General features: G+C 37.9%; 2 protein-coding genes across 3 annotated transcripts; both read right to left on the reverse strand.

Moving 5' to 3' along the window:
- Positions 1-3116: 3116 nt before the first annotated feature.
- Positions 3117-7498, reverse strand: LOC112554865 (probable 4-coumarate--CoA ligase 3). The gene is made up of 7 exons (XM_025222926.1): positions 7275-7498; positions 6448-6627; positions 5659-6117; positions 5371-5534; positions 4871-5154; positions 4305-4589; positions 3117-4110 (listed from the first exon to the last, which is right to left on the reverse strand). Exons 2-7 carry the CDS (start codon positions 6594-6596, stop codon positions 3781-3783), a joined length of 1671 nt encoding a protein of 556 aa, XP_025078711.1. The 5' UTR covers positions 6597-6627; positions 7275-7498; the 3' UTR covers positions 3117-3780.
- A 1480-nt stretch (positions 7499-8978) lies between these two features.
- Positions 8979-14602, reverse strand: LOC112554869 (2,3-dihydroxybenzoate-AMP ligase-like). Of its 2 annotated transcripts, XM_025222932.1 has the most exons (7): positions 13721-14602; positions 13276-13342; positions 12251-12709; positions 11968-12131; positions 11362-11645; positions 10518-10802; positions 8979-10331 (listed from the first exon to the last, which is right to left on the reverse strand). In XM_025222932.1, exons 4-7 carry the CDS (start codon positions 12122-12124, stop codon positions 9996-9998), a joined length of 1062 nt encoding a protein of 353 aa, XP_025078717.1. In that variant the 5' UTR covers positions 12125-12131; positions 12251-12709; positions 13276-13342; positions 13721-14602; the 3' UTR covers positions 8979-9995. The 2 variants fall into 2 exon arrangements, with proteins under 2 accessions (XP_025078717.1, XP_025078716.1); XM_025222931.1 differs by lacking the exon at positions 13276-13342.
- Positions 14603-20318: the final 5716 nt, after the last annotated feature.

Here is a 20318-nt window from a genome sequence, read left to right on the forward strand (position 1 = left end):
CACTTTGTCATCCTTGTAATAATGCATGAAATCCTTACTGTACTTCACAGATATTATGTAGCACTTGTCTGGTTTACACACCCTTCACTCAGCTAAAACTTAATTCTTGCGAAGGAGTTGAAATAAAAGTGAACACTGAAGAGCAGTTAAATGTGGGGAACTGTTTACACTATCTAAGTATGAGTTGACAGTTGGTGATTTGATGACTACAGGTCTTAAGTACACGTGTTAGTAATTATTTTTGCTTGTGTATGGGTAAATCTTTGTTCTTCTGTGTATTCATGTTTGTGTTTGTGGCTGAATAGTTGAAAAATGTTTGGGCGGAACTGCAGCACTCTGCCTTTTTTTCTAAATAATAAATTGTTTATGTCCGATTCTGTCGAAGTCATCAACACTCTTAGAAATGCTTTTTTCAGCCGTGCACAATTCTCAAGAAGATGACAAACTAGTTTAAAGTGTTAATTATTGTGAATTTCACAATATTTTTACAATTGTCGGTACACTTTCAGTGTGATGCACTTGAAACACATAACTGATGGGAGAGAAAAGTAAACTATTTCTGTGTGTTTGTTTTTCATTTCAACGCCTTGTTTAGAGGGAATCAGGTACCCAATCAAAAAATTAATTCATCTGGGTATTTACCAGAGAAGATTGATTGAGCCACATCGCTTAAGTATATTTGATTGGATGGCGTGCTTTCAATGCACATACTTCTCCTCTGACTATATTATATTTTTATATTATTCTTATCGTCTGACTACTATTGCCCAGAAATACTTCCGACCTGCAAGAGAGGACATCAACACATTATGAGTGAGTCATTGTGTCCGTTCTATAGACTATACAGAAAAGTCTTTAACCTACCGCCCAGCCAGTGACATGGTTTATATGACCTTTTGTCATTTGCATACTACGATTGGTGCCTTCAGTGCTACTCACATCTCACCAGAATGGTTTTATTTTTCTTCTCATAAGCAGCTGCTACCCACAGATTTACTAAGTCTCTGTCTCTCATTATATACTAGTGTCAAATAAGACACATTGAGAAAAAAAGATATCTTTAACGACTTTATTCATTGCCACAAACTCATCCTTCATCCTTCTTGTACAAATCCATGAATACAGGTGTTGAGTTGGGTGGGGAATAGTGTTTGCTTTGCGGTTACAGTAATTTACAGCTTTCAATTTTATGTTGATAAACAGTTTGATAAATCCCACATACGCTTGAGTTCATCTTTATAATTAATTATATTTATATCTGATATCGCTACATACGGATAAGATTGTTTGCTATGTTGTCCAGAGTTTGATGTAAGTTTAACAAAGAAATAATTTGGGTCACTTAAGCTTTCATCTTTCATCTGACTTTCTCCATTTTTAGAACATATCTCTTTGTGCGAGTATGAATGAATATATAAGGGAGGCAAGTACTGAAACTTTAGTTCTTCCATTATAGATTACTTCCCTTTAAAGGTTAGGCAAGAGTCAACGGATCAGATATTTCGTTATGTTTGAAAGTAGGCAGAATTCTGTGATCAAGCGCCATGTGAAAGTCGGTTACTTGTTAAAGAATTCTACATGGATCTCTACTCAAACAACTGAAAATAAGAAGAAAACAGTAAAAAAACAGTAAATACTAAAATTCTAATTTATATTCTAATAAAATATGTTTGTTTGGTACTTTATGTTTGTTTATATCTTGTGAAAATTTTTTTTTTGCTTAATTCTAACGGTTGAGCTATCACCCGATTAGTGAATTCTCTGTCGCATACACTTACAATCTTTCATTTCATTTTACTACCAGTAAACAAAAACTAAATTTCTTAAAATTTACACCAGGTAAATGTTTTTAAAATGCTCTTTAAGAAAGAGAACCATCGATAATTGTCAACATTGTAGGTTAATAGATATAATTTTAAAAAATATCGGTAGAAGTTACATTATGACCGGCCTCTTAAATGAGTTTTTCATCCTTAATAAACATAGACGTGCGCGCGCGCAAGTAAGCTAATATAAGTAGTAAACAATAATTTCATACACGCACTCCTTTCCTGATTGAAGTGAGAGGACAGGGGAGATAAGGCAGGAAAGCTACGTCATAATTTGCTTACTTCCCTTTAGCCTTGAGTATTTAGTGATGTGTGATCATCATTTCTCCTTATTGTGTCGTGTCATCTCGATACTTCTTACCAATAATATTATGTAATATTGACGAGCATTCTTAACAAACTAAGCTATCTTCATTCTTTGTGTATGTCGTCACGTGCTTGACACCGTTTTTTTACTTATGTTAGTGTTACAGATGGCTTATTCATGAATGACATGCAAGTTATCAGCTCTTGACAGACACAAACACATTGCTTGCATTTTTTTTTTGTCTTTTACTTAGATGGACTCCTCAGTGATCATCCCTGTAATGCCTACAATGAAAAGCTCAAATCTCCAAGGTGACGGCGAGCACGTGAGGTGTACAGTGTACAGGTCAGTCCGGCGAGAAGTTCAAGGAGCTACACAGGTTATTCCAACATCAAACGTTTTCAACACGCCTTTGAATTTCCGGATTTTTTTACATGTTGACAGAGCATTTAGTGGTCATGTCTGGGGTTGACAATGACATTCCTTTCCTTCAACTTCAGGGTGATGTGTATGTTTGTGTGTATGTTTGTGTGTATGTAGTAGAGGGAGTAATCAAGTGTAGTCTATGTTGGTAAAGCGTTGTGTACCTGACTTTGGTTGGCGACAAGCGTTAAATAGGTTCTGATGATTTTTTTAAATACTTTTTTCATCTTTATCAGACTTTTTGCTTTACTTTATGTTCCTCTTTATTTGATTATTTTTGCCTTTTTATCTGTTGTTGTTCTTCTTCATTATTATTATTTATTCATTGTTAATATTATCAATATTAAATTTAAAATTAAATTTAGTTTTAATATTAGTAATATATAGTAGGTAAATTTTAAGAGTTTGTGTAGTTTTTTTTTTTTAGTTTATTTTGTTTTGTTTATGGCAGTGCATGATTTTCAGAAGACATTAAGAACATGTACTACCAGGTCTTGTAAAGCAATGTGAGCCTCATTTTAGTTGTAAATAACGAGATATAAGTTTTTGACTGAGGATTCTTCTTCTTAATCTACTCCTTTTTATTTTCTGAGTTTTGCTAATAATATTATTATTAATGAGGAGTTTCTTCAAGTTTTTTCAATTATACAATCTATACACAAAACATAAAATGCTACCACTTAAAACAATTTCCATAAAATAATATATTCAAAATAAAAAACATCCCTGGCAATGTACCAAAAAAACTTTTATCAATCTCTCCTCATACCCTACCTTATGGAGAAAGAAGCAGCTCACCATAGAAAATGTAGCTGTAGTAGTTTGCCCTTGCCTTATAGTTGTAGCTTAAATATTAAAAAATCGCTTTCACCCAAACTACACTATTATTTAAGGAACTTCGCACATTTCCAACATATGCTCGACATAGTAATTTATATCATAGGTAAACAACACAAATACTAAGCGTTTGCGTTGGTATTTAGTAGGTATTGTGTGAATTTCAGAAGATAGTAATACATCTCGTTGAACCCCACTTTGATTGGGGTAAGGGCAATTAAAGTTTACGAATGATTATTCTTCTTGTTAACAGTGCTATTAATTAATTAGAATCAAGAGGAAAAAAGGTGGTTAATTGTTTTGAGTTTGCTTAAGTCTTTTGAATCTGAGTGTCTAATTATCTTCAGAAGACACGAGAGAGATAGGTGATGATAGAAAAGTTGATCACTTGTCAGTCAGCAGCCCGAGTCTCTCCACAGCCAGAGCTCGTAGAGCTCTTCGTTGTACTTTTCCATTGGGATTGAGAGGAAACTTGTCAAACACCAGACACACCTTAGGAACGCTTAGTTCTGCCTGCTTGCTCAACTGGACAAAACTGTCCTGGAAATACTCGGCGCATGCGCGAAGGAGGTGGTCAGGAACCACGCGCGGGGCTTCCGGTCTGGGATCCTGCACGACGCACACACATGGAAGGTTCTCGAAATCCTTGTCGGGGATAGCCACCACAGCCACGTCATGCACTCCGGGACACTCCATGAGGTGGGACTCCAGTAGCTGGGAGTATCAGCCACAACAATAATCAATTTTATGAATGGTTGAGTGAATTCTATTACCATTTTAAAAAAGGTAATTACTTTGAAAAAGCTACGAAGGATTTAAATTATTCTTTGAAGCTAGTCATTTTTATAAAAATAATTTACAATTTATTCGTCTTTCGTTCTAATCCCCCCCTCCAAAAAAAAAATTACCTGTGGGTAAAACCTCCAGCTGCTTATGGCAATGACCTCCGATTGTCTCCCCTCAACAAAGAGATCACCCTCGTTGTTGATGTAAGCAAGGTCTCGAGGTCTGAACCACCCGTCTTCTGGTGTGGCGTCTGCTGTGAGATCTGGCTGATTGAGGTACCCGGTGAAGAAGCCGTTGTGTTTGATCATTACCTCCCCTTTGGTGTTGGGAGGAACTTCTCTCAGATTGTCGTCGACAATTTTCACTGCCATTCCGTCTACATGCCTCCCGCAGTTAAAATTCACGACCTAGGTAACGAGATTGGAAAACACGTAACAGTATATATTTTTCACAAAAAATACCCCACTAATTCATACAGAAATAAAGGCAGATAACAAAATACAGACTAAATTATAATGATAAATCCTTAAAACGACACGAGCTAGCTCTCACACAAGTATAAAGAAAGGTAAGCACAACAATTATTGTATGATATTATGTGTGTATGTATGCGTGTATTGTGGACGCGTGCATTTCAGTTCCCAGGTGTAATAAACTTTTTTTTCCGAACAGTAATCACTCTGTGTACCTTGCCGGGATCGTCGTAGGTTTTGTATGAGACAAAACCTACTTCAGTGCATCCGTAGACCACCCTCAGCTCAGAGGTCAAAGGTCCTATGGCAGGGGCAACATCTGTCCTGACTGCGTTGGCTCCAGTGATGATCAAGGGCAAGCGCCACGTGACGTCACACTGCAAGAGGTCAGCGCGTGCCAGTAGGGTCTTGATTGTTGGCGGTAATAACACTGCGCTGTCAACGGACTCTTTCTTCAACAAGTCCATCAAGAACTTGGCCTCATCATTTGGAGGAGCTCCTTTTGTACATCATTATCATCAATCAGCAATCATCAATAATCATCATCATCGCCAAATTCTTTTTTTAATCATCTTTTATCTTCTTCTTAATTCGATTCCTTTATGTTACTTTTGTTTCGTCGTTTTCATTCTTAAATTTTCCTTTTCTTTCTTCTTATTTATCTCATAATTATCTGAAGTCAAAGTGTAACGACAAGCATTTAAATGAAACTCACCTTTGAAGTAAGGAACTACCTTCGTCTTCCCACTCGTAAAATATATCGAAGGATAGCCAGACATCCAACCAAATGAGCTGGAATTGTAGTGGACTCCCATTTTGGGTCTTGACTCTGTGTGGAGGCAACACTGGTAATAATTTAACCCCATGGTCATGACCTCCCTGGAAAAAAACAACATCGTAAAGTACAGTTATCTGACGCATGAGGAGGAATAAAGCGATGTGTATATCTAAGATTGTTGTAAACTATTCACATTACTAAAAAATAAGCCGCCGTTTCTCGTACCTGTGGGTTCTGGTCACTAGCTTCGGTTGCCCGGAGCTACCAGAGGTCGCGAAAATCGTCGTGACATCATCAGGACTGACGTCAGCAAGGTCTCCTTCTTCCTCAGCGACTACAGCTACCAAGAAGGACAACTGTGAGAAGCGATTACAGAAGATAACAGATTTTAACGACGGAACAGCTTCGCTGATGACCGATGGAGCAGACAAGTTGGGGATGAAGGTCTGTAGGGCAGCGATGGCTTGTTGGTCTGTCTCGTCCACCACTAAGGTCGTGACGTCAGCGTTTTTCATCAAAGGCGAAATGTCGGATCCGTCTCTGTACTGCATGTTTGTACACATCACTGTCGCCCCTAGCAACTCCGTTCCAAGGGCGATCAACATCTGCTCTGGTGATGTCGGAACGAGGCAGAGAAGGACGTCACTTTTGCACACGTTTCGCTTATGAAGCCAACTGGCTGCTCTGTTAACAAATAAAGGAGTTCAAAGCATCAACTGTTTTGTTCTGCTTTACATTTATTCAGAGAATTCTGTTTTCAATATATATGGTTAAAAGACTAACGTTTGTAGAGAACTGTAGTACAAAAATGGAAATTAACAATGCCATAGAACTTGTTTTATCCACTCCGGCAATGCAACATATTTCTTATTCTAGCAATAAGTCTTTGAGGCTTGTTTGAAGCTACTTACAATATTGTCACACACAAGTGAACAGACACAAATAATAAACAGCGCTTCTAGAGACGGTTATACAGAAATTGACCATCCAAAGCTGAACATTTACTTCATGTACCTGCGTGACATAGAGAACAGCTCCTTCCTTGTGTAAGCAAACCGCTGGCCGTCAGGAGTGACGTAGACAAACGCCAGCGTCTCTGGCGACGTCACACTCCAGTAACGTAATCGAGACGTTACTGTGTCATCAGCAGACAATCCAAACATTCTTCTTTTGGGGGATTTTCTTCTTTACAGTCTGCAAACGCATGGATATAAAATAAGAAAATCACATGTATGAACGAAGAGAGTACGGGAGAGAACAAGCAATGGAGTGAGCACGAAAAAGAAATGGAGAAATAAAGAAAATGAAAATAGATACAGGAAAGAAGAAAGTAAAAAGAAAGATGCAGAGAAAGCAGAAATATAGAGCAAAGGAGAAATAATGAAAAGGAACGAAGGGAGAGGTAGGATGAACGAGAAAGGTAGAGAGAAAAATAAAACGTAAGATGAGAAAACATGAATAAAGACAGCAAGAGAGTATTAATTTAATCTTACCAGTTCCTACAAGGCTAAGTGAGCTGTCATCAATCGAGAAGTTATTTGTGCATGGGTATTCACCATTTACATCGTAAAAAATATTTTAAAGGAGAGAAAGTGTCGTCTACAATTTGCTGGAAACAAAGCTTTTCCTGTAAAAGAAAAAACTCCGTAGCGGCCTTTAGGGAGCAACCATCGGTTGACTCATGGGATGTTTGAAACCTCGATCATCTTTTGTAAAATCGATGTTATAAACTTCACGATGATAAAATAGTTGTCAGAGAACTTTATGGTTTACTCTGTCGTGCTGACTATAAATATATGTACATTTATTTTAACAGTAGAGATACGAAAAAGCATACTTACAATGACACCGTTTTCTACCCTACAGAAACTCTCTTTGACTGTTAAGTATATTCAGTTAGTTACTGTATATATCCCCCGTTGCTCTTGACATTCACAAATTTTGATTTTACATGCATGACATTGTGGTAAACAGTAAATCTGATCCGCCTCTGACCCATGACCCTCACCAGAAGCTATCCTCTTTACTAGTGTCCTCTACAGCCTCCACGTATAAACATTTTGCTTTGTTGAGAAATAGAAATGTTTTTGACAGTTTATTAGTGAAGATCTTGACTCAAACCTTCCACCGTGACAGAGAGATTTTATGATATCGTTATTCCTCTGGAATCTCTCACTCTATATTAGCGATGGTGTTTAAGTGGTCATGTAGACAGACAGGTTCGGGAGATTGTTATGGTGAAAATATATGTAAACACATTTATAATGAATACAATTATAATGGGCGCGCGATGTGGCTCGTGATCGCTGCTACTTCTTCAATGGAAAGCCCGCAAAAAATAATTCCTTCAACAGAAAAGAAATGACTACAGATAACATTTTTTCATCGTCTCAACTATCATTCTGATGGCCACGACAATTGCTTTGTCGAAAGCTGCTAATGCTTTTATATATTTCATGGAAAATATATATATACCTGCGATCAAGGAGGGTCAAGAATAGGTCGAAATTAGAATAATACAGACATTGGGGTGAAGTCTAAACATGTCTCATTTGTGTAAAAGTTGTGTGTCGGTGTTATGGTGTATGTTACCGTCACTAATGCGCAGGTGTTGGCTTGGTGTAGGTCGAGCACTGCTCACTGACCTCAGGGAGGAGGATTATCTACTGGCCGCATTCAGTCCATGACTTCACTCACACCAGGTCACGTGACACGTTTATTAGGCACACGACAGTCTTAAGTGACAGATTGATGATAAATATGATGAGGATGGGGAGGCAGAGGCGGATGAAGACAGTCTACAGGACCAAGAACGTGTGGGATAGAATGAGTAGAGAAAAGTAGACTGAAGGAGCTCGTGCGTGTGTGCATCGTGGTGCATGTCTGTGTGTGTGTGTCACGGACCAGTGTCTCAGTGTTTTCTTCTTGTATTATATTTCAAACCCTGTGAGTGGATGTCTCTAATGACTTCCATAACCTCCCTTCAGACAGCGAGGTTGGTCATTTTTTGTGGGTCAGTATGAGAGGGTGCAAGGGGGGTGGACTGATCTTCATGTTTTGATTGCAAGACTTAAATAATGCCGATCAGTGGAGCCCTAGAGGATCGTTAGTACTCTGTAAGGACGTAGAGTGTTGCGACTATTTATGTTGTTGTTTACCAAATCCTAAGCCAACAACGACAGGAAAAAAATAACATGATTTGAGCAGCCTCTGGCCATTATTTTGTTGTTTGTTGAAAGAACGCGCAATTGTCAGGTGTGAGTGTGTTGGTAGAAACATTCGTGCATTGAGTGTATCTGTGTGTGGAGGGGTGGTTGTGGGATGTGTGGGCGTGTGCGTGTGCGTGTGCGTGTGCATAATATTTTAGGAATAACTTAGTGTGGCCTGTACATGTCATAAATATTAAAATGAATTTTGGAGGAAAAAATATTTCCCCCGCCCAAACTAAACTATGACATTTCAACAAACACTACCGCTTCGTAAACGTCAGGGTAGAAAGAAAATATAAAACAAACATGACAAAAATTAATAGTAATAACCAAAAGTAACTCAGGAAGATAATCATTATGAGAAGGATGAAAATGTCATGAATCCATGAATACATGTGTTGGGTTGGGCGGGGAATAGTTTTTACTTGGTTACAGGAATCTACAGCTTTCATTTTTATGTTTATAACCAGTTTAATAAATCACATATACGCATGAGTTAATCCTTATAATTAATTACATTTTTGTTTTATATCGCTACATATGGATAAGATTATTTGCAATGTAGTCGAAAGATTGATGTAAGTTTAACAAAGAAAAAAATTCGTGTCACTTAAGCTTTCATCTTTATCTGCTTTCTTCTTTCTTAGAACAAATCGCTCTGTGCGTAAATATATTAATACTTAAGGGAGGCAAGTACTGGAACCTTTAGCAGTTGTACTACTATAGATTACTTCCCTTTAAAAATATTAGACATTCACCAAAAACAAACAAAAAAAAGCAACAACAACAACAACAACAACAACAACAACAACAACAACAAAACAAAACAAAAAAAGTCAACCGATCAAGCATTTCGTTATGTTTGAAAGTAGGCAAAGATTCTGTGTTCAAGCCTCATTTTAAAGTCAGTTAACGGTTACTGAATTCAACATAGTTTTGTACTGCAACAACAAAAAATAAGATTTAACCAGTCAGTAATATTTAAATTCTAATGTATATTCTAATAAAATGTATGTTTGTTTAGATCGTGTAAATACTTTTTTTCTTATTTTCTAACGGTTGACCTATTTTCCGATTATTGAATTGTTTGTCGAATACAGTTACAATCTTTTATTTAATTTTACTACCAGTAAATAAAACCTTTACTAAAATTTACACCACTTAAATCTTTTTAGTTATGCTCTTGAAAACGGAGTATCTTCGATAATTGTCAACATTGTTGGTGAATACATTTGAATTTTTAAAAGATCAGTCGAATTTCAATCGCGGCATTCAGCGCTTCGTCCACTGGTAGCATCTCCCTACGTGCCGATTCAGTTTAGTGTCTTAAAATGTTTCGGATGATGTTTTTTTTTAAGAGTCCGTTGTCATTCCGAGCCCGAGTCTGTCCACAGCCAGAGCTCGCAATGCTCGCCGCTGCACCTTTCCATTGGGATTGAGAGGAAACTTGTCAAACACCAGACACACCTTTGGAACGGCTAGTTCTCCCTGCTTGTTCACCTGAAGAAAACTGTCCTGGAAATACTCGGCGCATGTTCTAAGGAGTTCGTCGGGCACTAAGAGCGGGGCTTCCGGTCTGGGATCCTGCACGACGCACACACACGGAAGGTTGTCGAAGTCCTTGTCGGGGATAGCCACCACAGCCACGTCATGCACTCCCGGACACTTTATGAGGTGGGACTCCAGCAGCTGGGAATATAAACCACAAGATTTATCAATTTTATGAATGGTTGGGTGAATCCTATTACCATTTCAAAAAAGGTAATTACTTTTAAAAAAGCTACGAGAGATTTAAATTATTCTTTGAAGCCAGTCATTTTTATAAAAGTTATTTACAATTTATTCGTCTTTCGTTCTAATCCTTAAGAAACATACCTGTGGGTATATCATCAAGCTGCCTATGGCGATGATCTCCGATTGTCTCCCCTCAACAAAGAGGTCACCTTCGTTGTTGATGTAAGCAAGGTCTCGAGGTCTGAACCACCCGTCTTCTGGTGTGGCGTCTGCTGTGAGATCTGGCTGCTTGAGGTACCCGGTGAAAAAGCCGTTGTGCTTGATCATTATCTCCCCTTTGGTGTTCGGGGGAACCTCTCTCAAATTGTCATCGACAATTTTCACTGCCATTTCGTCTAGAGGCTTACCGCAGTTAAAGTTGACCACCTAGGTAATGAGATTGAATACCAGTAACATATTTTTATTTGCGAAAAAATTCTCGACGAAGAAATAAATAATGGCAGAGAACAAAATACAGACTGAAGTATAATTTTACGACAGGTTAAAGGCGTTCAAACCCCCCTGTACTCGTGAATTTACCCTCGTTAAAAAAATTATTAAAAAATAACTAAACAAGATAAAACAACAATTCAAATTTATTATGACAGATAAAGATGTGTAGAAGTGAGCAGTTTTACTTTAATCGTGCTTGAGAACTCACTTTTATGACAATCCAACCAAAATTAGGTGTATACAGTGAATTTTGAAAAAAAGGTGGGTTTTTTTTTACACATTTCAAACATGGCGTGGCCCGAAATTTGGGAGCAGATGAAAACCATTTTTACACGTACTCGCTCTCACACATACGCACAGAAGCATAAACAAACGTACGGATATTGATTAAGTATGATATTATGTATGAAAATGTGGGAGTATTGTGGACGCGTGCATTTCAGTACACAGGCTTAATAACGATTTGTTTTCGTACAGTCATCACTCTGTGTACCTTGCCGGGGTCGTTGTAGGTCTTGTATGAGACGAAACCAACTTCAGTGCATCCGTAGACCACCCTGAACTCTGAGGTCAAAGTTCCAAGGGCATTGGCAACATCTGTTTTGACTGCGCTGCCTCCAGTGAGGATCAAGGGCAAGCGCCACGTGACGTCACACTGCAAGAGGTCAGCGCGTGCCAGTAGAGTCTTGATTGTTGACGGAAATATTACTGCGCTGTCAACGGACTCTTTCTTCAACAAGTCCATCAAGAACGTGGCCTCATCTTTTGGGGGAGCTCCTTTTGTACATCATCATCATCATCATCATCATCATCATCATCATCATCATCATCATCATCATCATCATCATCATCATCGCTATCAATTTAAAATTTGTGTCTTTATTCTTTTTTCCTGCGATTGTTTTTCTTAGTTCTTTTTTTAATTGATCAACTTTATGATCAATTTTTTTGTAAACTTTTACCTATATCGAAATCCTATTCCTTTATGCTGCTTCTGTTTTGTATTTTTCCTTCCTACATCTTCCTTCTGTTTCTTCAGCTTTATCTGAAAATTATCTTTAGCCAAAGTGTTACGACAAGCATTTAAATTAAAGCTCACCTTTAACGTACGTAGCTACCCTCGTCTGCCCGCTCGTAAAATATATCGCAGGATAGCCAGTAAACCAACCGAATGAGCAGGAGTTGTAGTGGACGTCTGTCTTGAGTCCTGACTCTGTCTGGAGGGTACATTGGTAATAATTTAGCCCCATGGTCATCACCTCCCTGCAAAAACACGGTGTCAAGTACACTTATCTGACGCATGAGATGGAACCAAGTGGTCTACATATGTAAGATGTTTATAATCTATTTATATTACTTGGGTGGAAAGTCGATTCTCGTACCTGTGCGTTCTGGCCACTAGCTTCGGTTGCCCTGAGCTACCAGAGGTCGCGAAAATCGTCGTAACATCATCAGGACTGACGTCAGCAAGGTCTGCTTCTTCCTCAGCGGCTACATCTACCAAGAAGGACAACTGTGAGAAGCGATTACAGAAGATAACAGATTTCAACGACGGAACAGCTTCGCTGATGACCGATGGAGCAGACAAGTTGGGGATGAAGGTCTGTAGGGCGGCGATGGCTTGTTAATCTGTCTCGTCCACAACTAAGGCCGTGACGTCAGCGTTTTTCATCAAGGGCAAAATGTCGGATCCGTCTCGGTACTGCACCTCTGCACAGATCACTGTCGCCCCTAGCAACGCCGTTCCAAAGACGATAAGCATCTGCTCTGGTGATGTTGGAACGAGGCAGACAAGGACGTCACTTTTGCACACGTTTCGCTTATGAAGCCAACTGGCCGCTCTGTTACCAAATAAAGGAGTTCCAAGCATCAATGCTTTGTGTTACTTTGCATTTATTTAGAAAATTGTTGAATCTATACTATAATTATGTTCTAAAGAGAAACTTTTGTAGAGAACTGTAGTACTTCAAAAAATGCACACTATGTTACAATTTCACAACAATACAATCGAACTTTATTTACCCCCAGGGAGAACTAAACATATTGCCCGTTCAAGCAATAATATATACATGATATAAAAGAGATTATATATATGTACATGTTGAAATAGTAACTCTCACTCATTTTCTATTTCTCACTAACACACACATTCCTAACAGCAGATACAGTTGGTGACCCCAGGCCACCTCAGGCTAATACAAGATGACGGCCAGTAGAGTTTATCAAGTGAATGACACGTGGAATGAGTGAGTTGCGGTGGCGATTGGTTCTGCAGACAGACATCGCATACATACAGCCAGACAGCAAGGGTAAAACCTCAGATGTCAACACGTGATCAGGAAAAGTGAGGATACGGAATACCTTCCTATTTGTTTGCTGATGACTTGAGTCTGCCAATTCCCTTTACCTTGTTCCGGTGATCTTGGAAGAGATATTAACAAGAGAGACAAGACTTCCTGTTCCCTAGGGAGAGGCTGTGGAATCAAGAGAAGAAATAATAAGTGATGAGACTTTCAACGAAGGACTGATAAAACCGAGTTAAGATGGCAGAGTTGACAGAGAAAGATCTGAGTTTCTGTAGGAGGTCCAGACGTTGTTGACTGTTACGGAGGATAAGGCCAAAGATAGTTCCAAGATTTTTGTAACAGGTCGACTACCTCGATGACATCATCATGAATATTACCGAAAGTCGAAAATCATTTCCTTAGTCTTTGAGGCATGTTGGAAGCTGAAAAGGAAAGCTACTTAAAATATTTTCACACACAAGTGTACAGACACAAATAATAAACAGTGCATCTAGATACGATTATACAGATATCGAGCATCGACAGCTAAACACTTCATTCAAGTACCTGCGTGACATAGAGAACAGCTCCTTCCTTGTGTAAGCAAACCGCTGGCCGTCAGGAGTGACGTAGACAAACGCCAGAGTCTCTGGCGACGTCACACTCCAGTAACGTAATCGAGACGTTACTGTGTCATTAGAAGATAATCCAAACATTCTTCTTTTGTATTTTCTTCTTAACAGTCTGCAAAAGTCTGCATATACAATGGGAATATCACATGTATGAATTAAGAGATCATGGGAGAGAATAAGGAATGGAGTAAGCACGAAAAAGATGACGGAAGAGAAGTAGAAATAAAGAAAATGAAAATAGATACAAAAAAGAGAAAAAAATAGAAAGATTCAGAGAAAGAAGAAATATAAAGCAAGCGAGAAATAATGAAAAGGAACGAAGGGATAGGTAGGATGAACGAGAAAGGGAGAGGTAAAAACAACATGTAGGATGAGCAAACAGGAATAAAGACAGCAAGAGAGTATTAATTTCCTCTTACCTGCTCGAACAAGGCTAAGTGAGCTGTCATCAATCGAGAAGTTATTTCTGCATGTGTATTCACCATTTACATCGCAAAAAATATTTTAAACGATAGAAAGTGTCAAGTCTATAAGATGCTGGAAATAAAACTGTTCCTGTAAAAGAGGACAAAAGGTAAAATTCCGAAGAGGCCTTTAGGGAGCAACCATCGGTTGACTCATGGGATGTTCTAAACCTCGACCACATTTTCTAAAGTCTCAGTCATAAACTACACGATGGTAATGTTTTTTTCCAGGTAACTTTAAAGTCATTTCTGTCTTTCTGACTATAAATATACGTACATTTATTTTAACAGGACAGATACAAAAAAGCATACTTACAAGGACACCGTTTTCTACCCTAGAAAACTGATTCTTCGACTGCTAAAGGAGTGACTGTATATACCCCCTGTTGTTCTTGACATTCACAAATTATGATTTGATATGCATGACATTGTGGTAAACAACAAATCTGATCTTCCTCTGACCCATGACCCTCACCAGAAGTTATCGTTGTTACTATTGTACTTTAATGTCTCCAGGTATAAACATGGTGCTTTGTTGACAAATAGAAATGTTTTTGACATTTTATTAGTAAAGATCTTGACTCAAAACTTCTACCGTGGCAGAGAGATCATAGTATTTTATGACATCGTTATTCTTCTGAATAGAGAAACCAAAAGAAACCTTTTTCCTCTGCCTGTATGATATTTTTAATGAAAGTTATGTCTTTGCATATTTTTTTCAGCTGATAACAGAGCAGAAAACGGGAGTTAATCTGTCCAGACCTGGTGCTTCCATGGAGCTTCTAGAATCTCTCACTATAGACTAGCGATGGTGTTTTAAGTGGTCATGCAGACAAACATTTTTGATAGATAGTTAGGGTGGAAAATATATGTAAACACATTTATAATGACTACACTTATAATGGTCGCGCGATGTAGCTCCTGATCGTTGCTACTTCATCAAGGAAAATCCCGCTAAAATGATTCCTTCAACGGGAAAAAACAAATAATGCAGATAACATTTTGTCATCGTCTCAACTCTCATCCTGATGGCCACGACAGTTGCTTTTGAAGAAAGCGCCTATTTCAGGGAACAGATATATTTTTATTGCACCTTCGACCAAGGAAGGTCAAGAATAGTTCAGAATTAGAAGAATACAGACATAGGTGTGAAGTCTAAACATGTCTTTAAAATTCGGTTATGTACAAGTTGTGTGTCGGTGTTATGGTGTAATGTACTTTACCGTATTGCGCAAGTGTTGGCTTGGTGTAGGTCACTGACCTCAGGGAGGAGGATAATCTACTGGCCGCATTCAGCCCATGAATTCACTCACACCAGGTCACGATGACACGTTTATTAGACACACGTCAGTCTTAAGTGACAGGTTAATGATAAATATGATGAAGAGGGGAGGCAGAGGCGGAGGACGACAGTCTACAGGACCAAGAACTTGTGGGATAGAATGAGTAGATAAAAGTATAATGAAGGAGCACGTGTGTGTGTGTATCGTGGTGCATGTCTGTGATGTACTCTCGTCTCTCTGACCATCGATGTTAAGAGAGTATGCGAGGAGCGGTCTCCTGTTGACGGCTATGGTCAACCCTGACCTACTAACCTCTGACCTCATGTGAACTTGAATTTAATTGGAAGAGATGAAGTTCTGTTGCAATACATACCGTCTATATTTTCCAGGCCAAGTTCTCTTGAAATATTTTTTAATTTATTGCTCACTGCTTTTCATTGAGCATCATCGCTAAATTAAAGAACGATATATTTCAGGTCAGCTTAATATCATATTGAAACTATTTGTTGATTTGCTTTCAGTGTACGCAGATTAAGATCACGCAATTGTCAGGTGTGAGTTGGTAGAAACATTCGAGCATTGACAGTATGCATGTGTGTGTGTGCGTTATTGTGTCATCAGGAGACAATCCAAACATCTTTCTTGTTTTGCTCTTCCTTCATAACAGTCTGCATATACAATGGAAAGCGTACATGCCTCTGTACATAGAGAGCACTGGACAGAAAAAGAAACTGAGTAAACAAACAAACAAACAAACAAAAAAAGACGACGAAATAAAAGAAGAAATAAAAGAAGGGAAATTGATAGAAGGAAGAGAGACGGAGAAAGATGTGGATAAAGAATAATTATCGCGCTAGCAAGAGATGGAGAAATGAGAGAGAAAAATATCATGTAAAACCAAAAAACAGGAATAAAGAGAGTAAGAAAGCCTTAGTTTTATCTAAACCGTACATACAAGGCCTGGTGAGCAGTCATAAGTCGAGAAGATACTTTTGCATATCAGATAATTACAGTCTGACAGGAGCTTGTTCGTAAAATGCACTTTGACCTTTGAACATCACCTGACCTCACACTAGTGTCTGTAAGTTACAGTCATGATGCTGCATTCAATGTCTCTTGTCATCCTTGTAATAAAGCATGAAATCCTCACTGTACTTCACAGATATTATGTAGCACTTGTCTGGTTTACACACCCTTCACTCAGCTAAAACTTAATTCTTGCGAAGGAGTTGAAATAAAAGTGTACACTGAAGACCAGTTAAATGTGGGGAACTGTTTACATTATCTAAGTATGAGTTGACAGTTGGTGATTTGATGACTACAGGTCTTAAGTACACGTGTTAGTAATTATTTTTGCTTGTGTATGTTATAACATCTTTGTTCTTCTGTGTATTCATGTATTCATGTAGATTTTCCTTAAGTAGGTGATTATCATTCTGTCTCTCATTATATACTAGTGTCAAATAAGACACATTGAGAAAAAAGATATCTTTAACCACTTTATTCACTGCCACAAACTCATCTTTCATCCGTCTTTTACAAATCCACAGGGTTGTCCATGGGACATATTTTCTATATCCATCCCATCCCAGGGCAATTTATGCCTGTCCCATCCCATCCCATCCCACGGGATTTCCATTATATAATATTAATATGGAATACAGTTCAAATAAAATCATTAAATTTATGAAAGTTTAGGTATAGTGTCTACTAAATAGGACTACAACTGCAAATTTCAGCGTAAATTTATTTTACAATATCAAGTATCGACTACCATGAGAAATACAAATGTGTGCTGTCCCATCCCGTCCCATCCCATGGGACGTTTCCCATGGTAATAACATTCATATGGACAACACTGCGCATTGCACACATGTTAACAAAGTCATGGCATAATGAAACTGGAATAAAAAAATATTTTTCCTGTGCTTAAAAAATCTGACAATGCAAATTTCAGCGTAAATTTATTTTACAATATCAAGTATCGACTACCATGCAATGTAGTCCAGAGTTTGATGTAAGTTTAACAAAGAAAAAATTGGGGTCACTTAAGCTTTCATCTTTCATCTGCTTTCTCCTTTTTTAGAACATATCGCTCTGTGCGTGTATGAACGGATACACAAGGGAGGCAAGTACTGGAACATTAGCTCTTTCACTATAGATTACTTCCCTTTAAAGACTGAAAAAAAAAAAAAAATTAAAAGATCAGATATTTCGTTATGTTTGAAAGTAGGCAGAATTCTGGGATCAATGTTAATGTCTGTTACCGGTTACTGAATGCAACATGGATTATACTCAAAGAACTGAAAATAAGAAGAAAACAGTAAATATTAAAATTCTAATGTATATTCTAATAAAATATGTTTTGCTTGGTACTTAATATTTGTTTATATCTTGTAAAAAAATTTTTTGTTAAATTCTAACGGTTGAGCTATCTCCCGATAAGTGAATTCTCTGTCGCATACAGTTACAATCTTTCATTTCATTTTATTACCAGTAAACAAAACCTAAATTTCTTTAAATTTTTACCACGTAAATGTTTTTGAAATGCTCTTTAAAGCGGAGTATCATCAATAATTGTCAACATTGTAGGTTAATAGATATAATTTTTAAAAATGCCAATATAAATTTTACTCGTGGGCTGTCAGCTCTTCGTCTACTGGAAGCATCTCCCTACTCGCCCATTGAGTTAAAATGTTTCGGATGATGTTCTTTTTCCACTTCATCTCTTTCTTGTCTTTCTAATGATCTTTTTAATTAATTTAGCCTCACCAGGAAATAAATTAGTCAATTATTAAGAGCTTGAGTGAGTCTCTAACTAATGTATCTTGGTTTCTAATTATTTTCAGATTACATAAAAAAGACGATTGAGTGACACGTTTATTAGGCACGTGACAGTCTTAAGTGACAGGTTGATGATAAATATGATGAGGAGGGCGAGGCAGAGGCGGAGGACGACAGTCTACAGGACCAAGAACTTGTGGTATAGAATGAGTAGAGAAAAGTAGACTGAAGGAGCACGTGTGTGTGTGTGTGAGACGAGGTGCATGTCTGTGTTATACTCTCGTCTCTCTGACCATCGATGATAATTGAGAGTACTCGAGGGGCGGTCTCCTGTTATCGGCAATGATTAAAAGGTTCCTTGTAGACATAGGATTCAAAACCTCTCACCTCTTGTGAACTTGAATTTAATTGGACGAGACGACAAGTCCGTGTCTCAGTGTTTTATTCTTGTAGTATATTTCAAAACTGTGAGTGGATGTCTCTAATGACTGCCATAACCTACATTGAGACAGCAAGGTTGGTCATTTTTGTGAGTCAGTATGAGAGGGTGCAGGGGTTGTGGACTGATTTTCATGTTTTGATTGCAAGACTTAAATAATGTCGATCAGTGGAACCCTAGAGGATCGTTAGTACTCTGTAAGGACGTAGAGGGTTGCGAATATTTATGTTGTTGTTTACCAAGTCCTAAGCCCACAACGGAAAAAATGACATAATTTGAGCAGCCTCGGGGCATTATGTTGTTGTTTGTTGAAAGCACGCACAATTGTCAGGTGTGAGTGTGTTGGTAGAAACATTCGTGCATTGAGTGTATCTGTGTGTGGAGGGGTGGTTGCGGGATGTGTAATCGTGCGCGTGCGTACGCGTGCATAATATTGTATGAATAACTTTGTGTGGCCTGTAAATGTCGTAATTATTAAAATAAACATTGGAGGAAAAATGTTCCCCCCCCCCTACACTCAACTATGACATTTCAAACAAACACTACCGCTTCCCAAACGTCAGTGTAGAAAGAAAATATTAAAACAAACACATGAAAAAATTAATTGCTCTAGCCATAAGTAACTCATGAAGATAATCATGATGAGGGGGATGAAAATGACATGAATCCATGAATACAGGTTTTGGGTTGGGTGAGGAATAGTTTTTAGTTGGCGGTTACAGGAATCTACAGTTTTCATTTTTATGTTTATAAACAGTCTAATAAATCCCACATACACTTGAGTTCATCTTTATAATAAATTATATTTATGTTTGATATCGCTACATACGGATAAGATTATTTGCAATGCAATCGAAAGTTTGATGTAAGTTTAACAAAAAAAAATTCGGGTCACTTAAGCTTTCATCTCCATCTGCTTTCTTCTTTCCTAGAACATATCGCTCTGTGCGAAGATGAATACATAAGGGAGGCAAGTACTGGAACCTTGAGGAGTTGTTCTACTATAGATTACTTCCCTTTAAAAGCTAAACAAAGAGATGGGGGGGGGGGGTAAAAAAAGCCAACCGATCAGGTAGTTCGTTGTGTTTAAAAGTAGGCAAAGATTCTGTGTTCAAGCGTCATTTTAAAGTCAGTTAACGGTTACTGAACAGAACATAAATTTGTAATATAAAAACAAATAATAAGAAGGAAACAGTCAGTAATATTTAAATTCTAATGTATATTATGATAAAATGTATGTTTGTTTAGATCGTGTAAATACTTTTTTTATTATTTTCTAACGGTTGATCTTCCCGATTAGTGAATTCTTTGTCGCATACAGCTACAATCTTTCATTTGATTTTACTACCAGTAAATAAAACCTTTATTTCCTAAAATTTACACCACCTAAATCTTTTTAGTAATGCTCTTTAAAACAGAGTATAACCGATAATTGTCAACGTTGTTGGTCAATAGATTTGAATTTTTAAAATATCAGTCGAATTTAAATCACGGGCATTCAGCGCTTCGTCCACTAGTAGCATCTCACTACGAGACGATTAAGTGTCCCAAAATGTTTCAGAT

This window comes from Pomacea canaliculata, linkage group LG14, assembly GCF_003073045.1.
Source record: "Pomacea canaliculata isolate SZHN2017 linkage group LG14, ASM307304v1, whole genome shotgun sequence".
Classification (NCBI taxonomy): domain Eukaryota; kingdom Metazoa; phylum Mollusca; class Gastropoda; order Architaenioglossa; family Ampullariidae; genus Pomacea; species Pomacea canaliculata.

Bases quoted from the DNA above. Each gene is read 5' to 3' on its own strand.
- LOC112554865 (XM_025222926.1), bottom strand. From the start codon at position 6,596: ATGTTTGGATTGTCTGCTGATGACACAGTAACGTCTCGATTACGTTAC. The intron at 6,118-6,447 runs GTACATGAAGTA...ATTTGTTAACAG, and splicing joins CTGTTCTCTATGTCACGCAG to AGCAGCCAGTTGGCTTCATA. The intron at 4,590-4,870 runs GTACACAGAGTG...CTCGTTACCTAG, and splicing joins CCTACGACGATCCCGGCAAG to GTCGTGAATTTTAACTGCGG.
- LOC112554869 (XM_025222931.1), bottom strand. From the start codon at position 12,124: ATGACCATGGGGCTAAATTATTACCAATGTACCCTCCAGACAGAGTCA. The intron at 11,646-11,967 runs GTGAGCTTTAAT...GATGTACAAAAG, and splicing joins GGTAGCTACGTACGTTAAAG to GAGCTCCCCCAAAAGATGAG. The intron at 10,332-10,517 runs GTATGTTTCTTA...TTATATTCCCAG, and splicing joins GCTTGATGATATACCCACAG to CTGCTGGAGTCCCACCTCAT.